Here is a 12,368-nt window from a genome sequence, read left to right as displayed (position 1 = left end):
CAGCAAGTGGATCACAGTCAGCAAATGGTTGGCCAGTGAAATTGGACAATACAATGAGCATCGATCAGGTACCCTGCCAGGTTTATGTCTAAGTGCAATGTTCGCTGAAGACTATCCTTCTTCACTCATGCCCCAGGGTCCTGAGGTGACAACCTATTCAACACAGAAAATGCTGTCAAACAGCTGTTGGGTGCACCTTGAGCCCCAGCCTGTCTAGCAAGACACAACCCAGAAGAGTCTTTTGTTTCTTTCTGTGAGGTAGTCCCCGGCCACCCAAAACCCGTGTTCCCCCCCCCTGGATTGTTCCCCCTCCAATGTTCTCCCTTCCAGGGTACACCATACGGAAAACGATCTACAGCGTCCGTGACAACGGAGACCCCGCCCCTCTCTTTATTACAGGAGCCAATCCGGAACGACAGCGGACCGGAAGGACTGCCCCGTGACCCCGGAAGTCCCTCCTCCATACTGCCGGCCAGAGAGAGAAAAGACGGAAGGAGGGAGTCAGCGAGCGTCGGAGTGTCGTGGCAGGAGGTTTCGACTGGAGGTGCGGAGAACAGTGAAGGCGGTGGCGGAGAAACCGAAGAGTGGTCCGAAGAGTGGTGGACTCCTACGGAGGTGGCTGAAGAGCGGCCGTAACTCGGAGGAGAGTTACGGCGGAGCGCGTGAGTACCAGTTACCATCTTAATAGCACGCTAGGTGCTCTGTGTAAATAGTGTAACTCTAATGTAAATGCCCCTCTCCCCTAGGCACGTACTTTTCACCGGATAGGTCCTGTCTAAATCATATACAGCACCGTGCACGTTGTAAATATTGTCCCACACGCCCCATTCCGAGCACCCCTTATTCCCTCTGTCCGCCCCGCTCCGTTCCCCTTCTCTCCCCTTTACCCTCACGGTCAGTTCTTCACCTTTCTCACCCCTGGTTATGGTTACGGGTTCAAACAACGAGCCTCAGTAGGACTAACGGCTCCTTTCCTTTCTCTTACTGCCCTCCGAGGAACCGTCCACACCGGGTGCCGGGTGCCGAAGTCGACGTCACCGATACAAAGTTCCTGGGTCACCACAAAGATGTAGAAAGAAGAAGAATCCTACTCGGAGTATCGTCCTTTTCACGGCTTGAGACCTTTCTGGGACCCCTTGTTGACTATACAACCCGACTTGTGTATAATAAAACGTCAATATTGCACACTATATCCGGCCTCCTTGCCTGCTTTTCCAGTCCGCCTACAGCCCACGATCACACTTTCTCAGTGCAAATTGACTGGCAGCCCCACTGTGCAACACCATCTGCCTAGATCCTACCGTGCCACAACAGTACCCCTCAACCTTGGCTCAAGCGACACAGAGGTCGAGGGAGGTAAAATGATAAAGCCAGTGCTCCAGACTCAGATGAAGGGAAAAAAAGTAAATGAAACAAATGTATTGAACACGAAAATAAGTTATACTGCCAACTGGAATATGACTTTCAATAAATACAGAAACTAAACAGGATGTGCTGATGGTAGAATGTCAGGATATACACCTGCAGGAAGTGAGGCAGGATAAGGGAGACATATCGATTGTATTTGCAGCTTTGTCGACTGTACGAGGCAAATTCACCTCATAGGGTAAGCACTAGAGCAAAGAAGGGTGCAAAGAGATAATGATAATTCTATCTTATACGTACTTTCCTCGTATTTAAAACTGAACCTCTCCGCCTCTGTCCACTATAGATATCAGAAAAAAATGAGTGTTGGTGAAATATATGGTTCAATAATTAAGGTAAAACTGTCTGCAAATGCACACTATTCCATGCCCCCCATCAGAGCGAATGTGCCCTTATAACAGCATAAAACCCCTTGAAAACAGCACAAATTCTCTGCATGTGAAGAAAATAAATATGCTTCTAAATATATGCATTTCAAGACTTCATGATTAAGAAACATGGAATAATGAAGTAAGGAGCACAAGAATTAGGATGGGAAGTAATGCAAAAGGAGTAAGGCAGAAAATGAGGAATAGAAGGAAGGAGTTGAGGATAAATCATGACAGGAAGGAGTTAGTCCTAAATACAAGTGGAGAAGGAAACGAGGTGAAGTCATTAAGGAAGAAAGGAGAACAGAAAATCAATTAAGAGAAGCATTAGGTATGTAGATACCTTTAGCTGCTCCTTGAAGGCAAAGTATTTGCCAGTACAGTTAAGCTCATAGTTGAGTTGGCACTTCTGTTCCTCCAGGGTCTGGTTGTCTAACACTTTCAGTTCAGCCACCTGTTGCCCAAATAGACCACGGTATTCATCCAGAATGGAGTTGGTTATGCTGATAATCTGATTGTGGTAATCGCTCTCAGCCTTGGGAAAAACAAAGAGACAACAGGTATAAGAGAATGTGCAGCCGCACTCTAGGGTAGAAGGAAAAGCATAATACAGTTTAGCTCATGTAAGAAGCTTTAGTACTGATGTCGTAACTAGATACCATGATTGGTCCAAACATTTGAGCGGCAGCCCCACTATTATCCCTTGGATTAATAGCCAATTGTCTTCATATCCCTATCCCTTATAAGATTTATCTGCAAATGAGTGGGTCAGAGAGAACTGATGTGTAGCTAAGAATGCAACATTCAATACCTGGTCAATGTCTGATAAGCAATGCCCATGAAGATATGGAGAAGATAAACTTGCTACGAGGAGTAAACAATCTCTGAAATATTTGAAGTATTCAGTAGAACATATTCAAACCTTCCAGTGTGCAAGGAAGGAGGGGATTTCCAGGGGGAGGCTTTGTGAACCTCAGGGATTAAAAGATACAGTTTCATATATTGTGTCTCTTCCCCACCTCAGAGTTTCCACCTTTAGAATCATACAAAACAAATCAGTATTTCACATGGAACACTTGAGTAAAAGAATGAAAAGCAGAATTTCAAAGGAAAATATTCTTTAGGAATGGTATGCCAAATGAGGAGTAAACCCTTAAGCAGATATCTATGCTGATATAACACTGTGGAGTGGATTTATGAATCTTAAAGCACACACTCCTAGGCAAACTCATAAATAAAAATGATGCAGTTACAGACTACCATGGAAGAGCCTCCTTGGTGACAGCATTCCACTGTCTTTTCCCAGCAAGCCGTGGAATAGGAGATATGTTGCAACACTTGAGAGTGTGGGAAGGTCTGCAGATTGCCTCTCCGGTAAGAAAAGGAACATTGGCAGGATGGTGGAAAACCCACACCTGCGAGAGGTTTATCATATAGGCTTTTTGAGTGCTCCCCTCCTCAACAGCTTAGCTATGGGGCACAACAACGGTCAGTTCCCTTCACTCCTTGAGATACTGTCAGGGAACTAGCTGGGTGAGACTGGGGCAAGATTGGATAACTGAGGTTGTATGTTCTCGTAAGGGAAAGGATTTTCTGAGAAGGGCTGAACAATAAACAAGAGAGTATCTGAAGGGTAAAAGGGAAACAGGTTGGAACAAGCAGTGAATAGGGAACTGGAAAACTAGGAGTCTGCAGGGAAACCTATGAAGACAACACAAGTAAAAACAACAGGAAGGTAAAGCAGGGAAACAGTAGACAAACTGTCATAAATTATAGTTTGTTGCTCCTCAGAAGTAATCTCTCTGGGAGGTGAGAAAGATCTCACAAGAAAGCAAGGAACAGATTAACCTCACCGAATTTTGGGAGACACCCAGCATCTCTTATGGAAAAAGAGTGCTGAGTGGATCTCTGTATAAGAGGCACAAGGCCTCAGAAAGACACTGGAACCCCTGTAAAACAATTATAATCAATATAAGATTGTGATATAACACACAAGAAAAGACCAGAGAGAACAAAGAGCAAAAAACAGAAACTGGGCTCGGGGAAAAGCAGGACTAGAATTAGGGTGAGGAACAGGACTGGAATACTCAGAAAATTTTAATAATTTCAGTGTAATTATGAGTGACATTCAACAACTAGGAGTGACACTTTCTCACAAGCAGCATAATGTCACCCACACTTAGAAGCAGCGTGGCACAGCCCACAGCGTAGGTCGGACACCTCTTGCGGGGCGACACAGCAGAGAAACAATAAATCAAACCGAGATTCCCTGCCATAGCCAACCTGCGCCGATCTAGTTTGGACCTCCTGGCTCCTCCCTGGCTGGCATGCAATCAAATTAATGGCATGATCAGAGCATGATTAATAGACAGAGTCTGTCTAGCCTCTCTACTACGTGGGACCCACGGCTTACTACAGGGTGTGTGAGGGGACCTAGCATGGATCATGATCTCAACTGCCTGATAGCTAAGCTCTGAAGCCCCAGAAGCAGCTGTAGCATCACTTTAAGACTCAACATGATCATGACACGTTACTCACTCTTAAAAGTAAATTAAATTATTAGGATATTGAAGAAGGGGGTAGTGACGCAAAAGTACATTAAATTATTAGAAGGATATTGGAGATGGTAGTCGGTAAAATAGACAGATCTAGTCGCTAGGCCACATCTCATCATCATCCTCTTTCTTCTCCTTGTGCATTTCTCCAATTAAACCCCTCTAATACTGCATTACAAAATGACCCAGTTGTTGGCATGTATTTAGAAGCTTCGTTTTGAGGGTGGACATCCACATCTGTTTGATAATATGGTTTGAGCAGGGGGTGCTTATTACATTAATTAGGCGGGTGTGTGGTTTTGTGTTTCAGTCTTCAAATCTTTGAACTTCTTTTGGCTTGGATATGAGTTTCTGTGATAGCTGGATATTTCCACATAATATATTGAGAAGCCTATACCTCCTGCTGTTCACTATCACCATCTTGTGGCCTTTGAAAAACAGTACTCAGAGCTCATGCGTCCATCCCAGCCAAGGGAGAAACTGGAACTACACAATTATATTGCACTTCTGGACACGGTTCCTTACGTTACAATCTCAGTCATTGCTGTGATGTGGGAAAGTTACCAGAAATGTGTTATTCTAACGTGAAATGCGTGGCACTTGGCAGGGCTGCTGAAAATTGATAAAAAGATTACAGAAGATCTACATTTAACAAGGCAAGACAGAATTATGCAGACAAACAGGAATACAGAACACAAGGCAAGAAGTCTGCATTTATCAGGGCAAATGAAGAAGCTGGCAGACTATGAACAATGGCTAACACAGGAACTGAGATGCAGGAAAACAAGAGACAGATACTGGAAAATAGTCTAAAGAAAGGAAAATGGGTTCAGAGAAATAGGGAATCAGAACCAGCCTGGAATGACAGCAGCAGGAACATGACAGAGTATAGGGCGCCCTGCTTTAAGACTGTAAGGCCTGCTATAGGGGTGTCTTACCTATTACCCCATGCAGTGTCTGTGGGATTGGCACACAGGTATGTGTAACTCTCATGTGTATTGTGTACACCTATGTATGCAAACTAAACTGTTTATAATCAAAATCAATACATAATGCGTGCCATACTGAATCGTGTGCTGCCAGACATAAGTCAACTAAATATCAAATAGAAGGCCAAGTACCACTGGTAAGTTGGACTCAGTGTGCGCAGCGTGTGTGAATTTATCTCATAATATAAAACACATCTGGTTATTATAGATTCCTAGTGAATAATCATTATCCTGACAATAAAGAGGTTGAACCTATTTCTAATACAAAGACCAATCCTGACCTAATGGACCTTAAAAATTAAAAATTCAATCAACAATATACAGTAATAAATCCACTGTTGGTTCCAATCGTAAATGTAATGGAAATGGAAAACAATAAACAATGTTGAAACAAATACCACTGCCATATGCCAATTGCATGAAATACAATCCCTAAACCAGTGATAAATCGCCATGCAATGATGCCACTCTTTCAACGTCCAAGTGTAGGAAGCTAGCTCTGTATATACTATACCAAGGTAAGGAATAGTGTGCACAGAGTCTAGTGGATCCCCAGAGGTATAATAGAGGATAAATTAGACATACACTAACAGCTCTATTTGTGGTAGTGTGGTCGAGCAAGCTGGGCTTATCAGGAGGGTGTGTCAAGCATTTATTGTATTCACTCAATCATGACTGATGGCACACACTCAGAGACAGGATCCAGAATAATTAGGTAAGTATAAAAAAGGTATACTTATGTTTTACTTCTAGAACCAAGCAAAACCTAGACCAGGTAGGTAAAATACACTTTCAAATGCCAGGCTTTACACAGAGATGCAATTGTGGTTGAAATTGGAATCACTACAGGTTTGTATTTGCTCTTAAAACAGTGTAAAATAAATTGAAATTACTTTTGGTTACTTTTTAGTTACATTGGCTACTTGGGGTAATATGCATAGATATCACACAGTGGATCCTAAAATGGCAAGGTAATTAGACACGTTTAAGTTTTAAGAATAGTTACTTTTGCTTCAAACAAAACATGTTGATACTTAGAACATTTTTGGTCAAAAATCATGACACTGGTTCCTATGGAGGAAAACAGTGCTAACAGTGTGTAGGTAAGTTAACAACCTACAAGGATAGCTTTTGGGGGTTAGCACCAAGGTTTCCTATGGTTCAGTGAGGCACTCAAATGGCACCACCAGCGGCACTAGGGTGGGCGGATGCAGAGTGCAGGGGCCCAATGTTAGCCAATGGGGATAGGGGGCTGTCAGTTGGAGGCTGCTCATGAGCAGGCCACTCCGATGTGGGAGCAAAGCTCCTGGGGTTAGGATCAGCACTGCAGGGGCCAACAATCAGCACCGGAGCTGCACCACCAGCGGCACAGAGGACGCTGGATGCAGTGTGCCAAGGAGATGTCGGGAGCCCTGCAATTTGCAATGGAGATTTCTGGTTCTAAGAAACTGCTGCAGGCTCGGTCAAAGAGGTTTCCTGAAGGTAACCACTGGCAGGAGAGGTAAGTTGGGTTCTGGGGGGATGCCTGGACTCCATCGGTTGGGCCACCCAAGGCTGTGGGGTGTCGAGCAAAGGGGTGCCTTTAGGCGTCGGATTTTCTTACCAGCTATGTTGGTGGTCGGGGTGACCCGTCAGGTTGAGACTGCAGGCGTAGGTCTGAAGCTCGAGGTACGTCAGAGATCACCAGATCCCAGGCCAGGAACGTTGGGGAGACCTCCTTGTGGTGTTTGGACACTCAAACTCGGGCTGTGGGCATCGGGTGCAGAGTGGTGCAGAACCGTGGAGCAACCTGGATCTGGGTTCTGTGTTGGAGTGTTTGGTTGAGCAAATCCGGTACTCCCGGGTGACAGAGTCCTTTAGATGAAGGCTGGGCAGGTCCTCTGAGTTCTGGATGGCTGCTTAACATGTTGGGGTTTCCCTGTGAGCAGGTTGGAGTCTGGACAGGCCGATAGGGATGGGGCCAAACAGTTGGTGTCCTATTCTTCCTGGGTCTGCACGGCTCTTCAGTCTTTCTTCATTCTTCCTCAAATCTGAGGAGGCAAGGTTCAGGGTCATGCCTAAATACTAAATTTAGGAGTGTTTACAAGGGTGTGCAGGTGGGAACCAATAGGTCACTTCGTTAGGGTGAGTACACGCCCTATTATGCCACCCTCCAGTGTGTGGGGGAGTATGAGCCTCTCTCTAATTGGCTGTGTCCCCTCATCTTCAAGATGGAGGGGACAGAGATGTGTACTTCACCTTGCCTCCCCCACCTGAGGGGTGGGGTTTGCAAAGGTGGACATACTCTCATCCTTACTTAGTTTTCCCGCGGATTCTCCCACCCAAAGTGGGGGGGGGGGCAGAACGTGTGGGATCCAGTTGCAGGGGGCAGCAAAAGGCATGGTCAGTTCACAAAGGCTTTTAAAGCTTCCACTTCATGGACCCAGCCCATCCTGGGGGAGGAGGCATGACATCTCTGCCGTGGATGGGCTTTGTTTTCTGACCCAGAGAGTGGAGGCCCTCTACCCAGGGTTCCAGAAACCTGTCTGGTGGTGGCTAATAGTGGGTAGCCATTCAGGAGACATACCAGGGCTAGTAGTTTTTCAGGGAGCATCTCTAAGATGCCCTCTGATTGCATTTTACATCAAAACCCATACTGGCATCAGTGTGGGTTGCTACCAAACTTCTCAGGTTTCAGTAATGCCCTTATTAAGCTGTGGAATTTGTATTGACCAACTTCCAGACCATATACTCTTTATGGCTTTACTGCACTTACAATGTCTAAGAATTGACTTAGACACTGTAGGGGTACAGTGATCATACAACTGTACCCTCACCTGTGGACTGGTGCACCCTGCTAGAGGGGTTACTTACCTAGGCAACAGGCAGGGGGTTGCAGGCATGGCACACAGGGATGTGTGCCATGTCTACTCTTCACTTTTCTCTGCACCAAAACACGCAGCCAGTAATGGCAGTATGTTGGTGTTAAGGTGCAGGGACCTAAGGGTGACACAATAGGTGCTGCAGCCCTTAGAGGCCTTCCCTGGTCATAATGCCCTTGGTACCCATGGTACCTTTTTACAAGGGGCTTACCTGTGGCCAGAGATGTGCGAATTGTGGAAACTAAGGTGCAGTTTTGAAAAGACCCTGGGAACCTGATTGGCAGGGACGCAGGGCACATCAAGTCAGAGTGCATCAAAAGTCAGGCAAAAGGTGGGGGGAGAACCATGCAAAAATTGGTACTTTCCTACACCAAGTGTGCACTCTACGACCAAAAAATAAGATGTTAACTCACTGGTACTGACTGTGATAGCGAACTTCTAGGTTGAATGGAAACTGTACGCTGTAACACGAAAACAGGATGTGCTACAGAAAATCACAATAGTCTATGGCTGCAAAATGGGTGTAGTCAAAAAAATGTGCATACCTCACGGAAAGGTCAAGAAATATGCAGGACCCCAGGAGACGATAGACAGCAATAAATCAAGAAAACACAGCAGCCTTCATACAAATGGTGGAAAAATCTCTGGATGTAAAAAATACATACAACCCATCAGTGACTAAGACTAAAATGCTAAATATTGAATGTGACTAGGGTAACCCTAGACACTAAGGGGCTGATTATGATGTCGTTAGGAAGGGCTCCGGATGGGATTCGGTATTGCCAAATCCGATTCAGAACCCTTGTTTCCTATCAATTCGGACAGTTTTCCAACCGACCGATTACGATGTCCGGAAACCGTTCGAGCAGTCCGAATCTATTCCAAAAGGCATTCAGTCAGTCCGAGTCTTTCGGAGCCGAATCGTTCAGCTCTATGGGCACGGTTACCGGATGATTGATGACGATGACCGACTTGGACAGCCGTTCTGACTCGGTTTGCCCGAGATGAAACGGCTTTCGGAATCGGTCTTTGGGGGGTCTGTTGCGGGCCCCCTTCACACCGAGATGACCGAATGTGGCCTGTGGGTTACCCAAGGGACCTCTCTTACAAACCATGCTCAATGTGGCAGGTACCATGGGGTGCCCGCCACAGGGTGCAAGGTTTTCCCCAACCACCCCTTTTTCCAATGGGAGCCTATGTTCTCGGTCAGAACACAGGCTGCCATTAAAGTCACTGTGAGTCTGACCGAACGATGTTGGGAAGCATCGTAATCGATCTTCCGGACTAGCAGGACACGATTCGGTAAGAAACGAGTCCGGATCCGATTAGTTCGGGACAGTTTCCTAACAAGATCATAATCGGCCCCTAAGGATTATTACCTTATGTCAGTGACAAACTTAGATTGCAGAACACTTCCTGCTGTGATGTCTGTAATGCTTACTATGCAGAGATGCTGCCTGGCTTTAACCAACACGCTTCCCTGGTGTCTTTCCTATGGGAAATAGAAACAGGGCTAAGAATGAATCATTCAGACTGCAGAACACCTTCTGCCGTAGTCTCTGCAGTGCTAACTGTGTGGAGATACTTCCGGCTTAAAAACCAACATGCATCCACAGCGTCTTCTGTATAGGAAATTAAAATAAGACTATGAATGAAGCGTTCAGACCTTCAGGATTCTAGCATGTCCAGAAATGCATTGGGCATTACCTTTCTGATTGGAACCAACAGTGGATTTATTACTGTATATTGTTTATTGAGTCTAATGGGTTAAGGTCCATTAGGTCAGGATTGGTCTTTGTATTAGAAAAAGGTTAAACAACTTTATTGTCAGAATAAAGATTATGTACTAAGAAAGTATAATAAGCAGATGTGTTTTATATTGTAAGGTAAATTCACACACGCTGCGCCACTGAGTCCAAGTTACCAGATGTACTTAGTATTATATTTGATATTTAGTTGACATACGTTCGGCAGCACACAATTCAGTGTAGCACGAATTATGTATTGATTTTGATTATAAGCAGTACAGTTTGGATATATAGGTGTACACAATACACACACTCAAGAGTTTAACTAGTTCTGACTAATATTGTATTGTTGCACCTAATCTGCAAAATGTGTTTTGAAGCAAATTCTAACATTACTGAGAACCAGGCAAAAACCAGTGCATACACGCCCGAACAAGCGTTGGAGAGATACTCATTAATTCAAGAAACAAAATCATTCAATGTACTAAGAAGGTCAATCCCACAGCAATTTAAACAGCTAGAATACCTTATATGATGAGAACTGAGCCTACGGCTTCACGGATCAACCCTTATACAATATCATAAAGTGAACAGAAAACCACAGGGTTTGAGGCTGGCGATCAAACCTATGTTGTTAAGATTCCAACACAACAATGCTTTTGAGGAAAAATGTCTATGCAATACTAAACAAATATTCACAAGATCCAATTCTGGTATTGATTGAAGAACTTTCATGCACGATCAATGTACTAGAAGAAGAAATTCGTAATATCAAAGGGGATTTACAAGCAAGAATGGAACAAGACACCCGGAAAATCAAACTGGATATTTACAGGTAGAAGCTTCAAGAAAGCAAATTACGGAAGTTTAAACGGGACACAATCAATTATAAATTGAATGAAACCTACACTTTGGCTGAGGAGATAGATGCATCACGAGTGCCTAGTACTGCTGTATCCCAAAAACAAGACAGACCTATTACCTCCAACGGAGCTACAGATTCAACCCAAGCCACAACCTCGGTGTCTTTTTTGTCCATAAGCCTGGAACCTGGGCAACCTCCCGATCAAACAATTTTCAAACCACAACCCTCCATGTCAAAACCCACAGAGGAAAAAGAGCAAAAAAAAATGTGAGGAGTCAAAACGAAGTCTAGTGATAAACATATTGTCTACAGTTTTAACATTCAAACAGTTAACTGTATTAAACAAGGGTACTTCTTTTGTTCCTTCATACAACACCAAAGCATTAGAATGTGAAATAGCCTTTTTTAGGATAATGAGAATTCTCAGATTAATACATTTCTTTGAGAACTTAGGACCGGATCACGATGGTGGTGAGACCGCCACCGACAGACTGTCATTGATGGTTTCCCCGCCATCGTAACTTAAGTTTACCGCCCACCATATTACAATGGCCGGCGGATGTGTGGCAGTTGGAATGACTGACCGCTACAGGTCCGACAGTCAAAATGATTCTGATTGCCTGGCGGACCGCTCTCCATCCCCAGAACGGCGGGGGTGCCTGTGAGGCACCGCTGTACAGATTACAATAACCCTTTCTGCCAGTTGTTCGGTGGTGGTCAAACCGCAGCAAAACAGCAGGCGGAAACAGACTTGGGGGGGCCTTTGCAGGCCCCCCTAACTCCCTGGGCCAGGGAAATAGGCACTGGGGGCACCTATGGTGCCACCAACATATCCCTACACCATGTGGTAGGCACTACATGGTGACTACCACATGGTGCAGAGATATGTGTGGGGTGTCTGCTTTGTCTTGCGTTGGGTACAGAATAGCACAGCACCTGCCAAAATACAAAACATGGGCAATGCGACTGCCACAGTGGCGGTTGCATCGTAATTTGCCCTGTGAGACCGCTGCCTTGTAGGCGGGCCATCCCAAATACAATACGATGGCGGATGGACTGAAGTCCGTCCATCATCGTAATGACCTCCATAGTACCACCGAAAGAAAATATGGATGAACCTGAATTTTTGGAATTCAAACCTAAACGCTCTTTTCAAGCGCTGGTTTCGCATATGATGCTGGATACATTTGAACTATTGGTTAAAAAAGATTTGGGGGCTTTGAAATTCAAAGTTCAAGAAACCCTCCAACTTATCACGAGCAGAGGTGAATATTTTGAGGACTTTGGCAAACAACAATGATATTATATTTCAACCAGCGGATAAGGGAGGTGCACTGGTCATAATTAAGGCTCCCTGTGTTCCGTTTTTATGGATGATTTTTACAGATAAATACAGACAGAAAACAATGTGTTTTCTGTCTGCATTTATTTTTAAAAGTGGATGAATACATAAAATTGTGCTGCTTTAAAGTGATTCTCCGTGTTGTCTTTCATGAATTACAGCCCAACAGCTGAGCAGATGGACAGCAAGGGAAATTATAAAACAGGATGAAATTT

The 12,368-nt window shown here is 44.7% G+C and overlaps 1 protein-coding gene across 2 annotated transcripts in view; it reads right to left on the bottom strand.

Annotated features, from left to right (window-relative positions):
• Positions 1-12,368, bottom strand: part of CFAP70 (cilia and flagella associated protein 70) — a 960,887-nt gene that overhangs the window by 392,240 nt on the left and 556,279 nt on the right. For both annotated transcript variants that reach the window (XM_085628140.1, XM_085628139.1), the window contains exon 15: positions 2,137-2,328. In XM_085628140.1, the coding sequence (XP_085484266.1) occupies positions 2,137-2,328 (192 nt within the window). The remainder of the gene's footprint in view (positions 1-2,136; positions 2,329-12,368) is intronic.

This window comes from Triturus cristatus, chromosome 10, assembly GCF_964204655.1.
Source record: "Triturus cristatus chromosome 10, aTriCri1.1, whole genome shotgun sequence".
NCBI lineage: Eukaryota > Metazoa > Chordata > Amphibia > Caudata > Salamandridae > Triturus > Triturus cristatus.
This window is presented reverse-complemented; position numbering and strand designations above follow the sequence as displayed.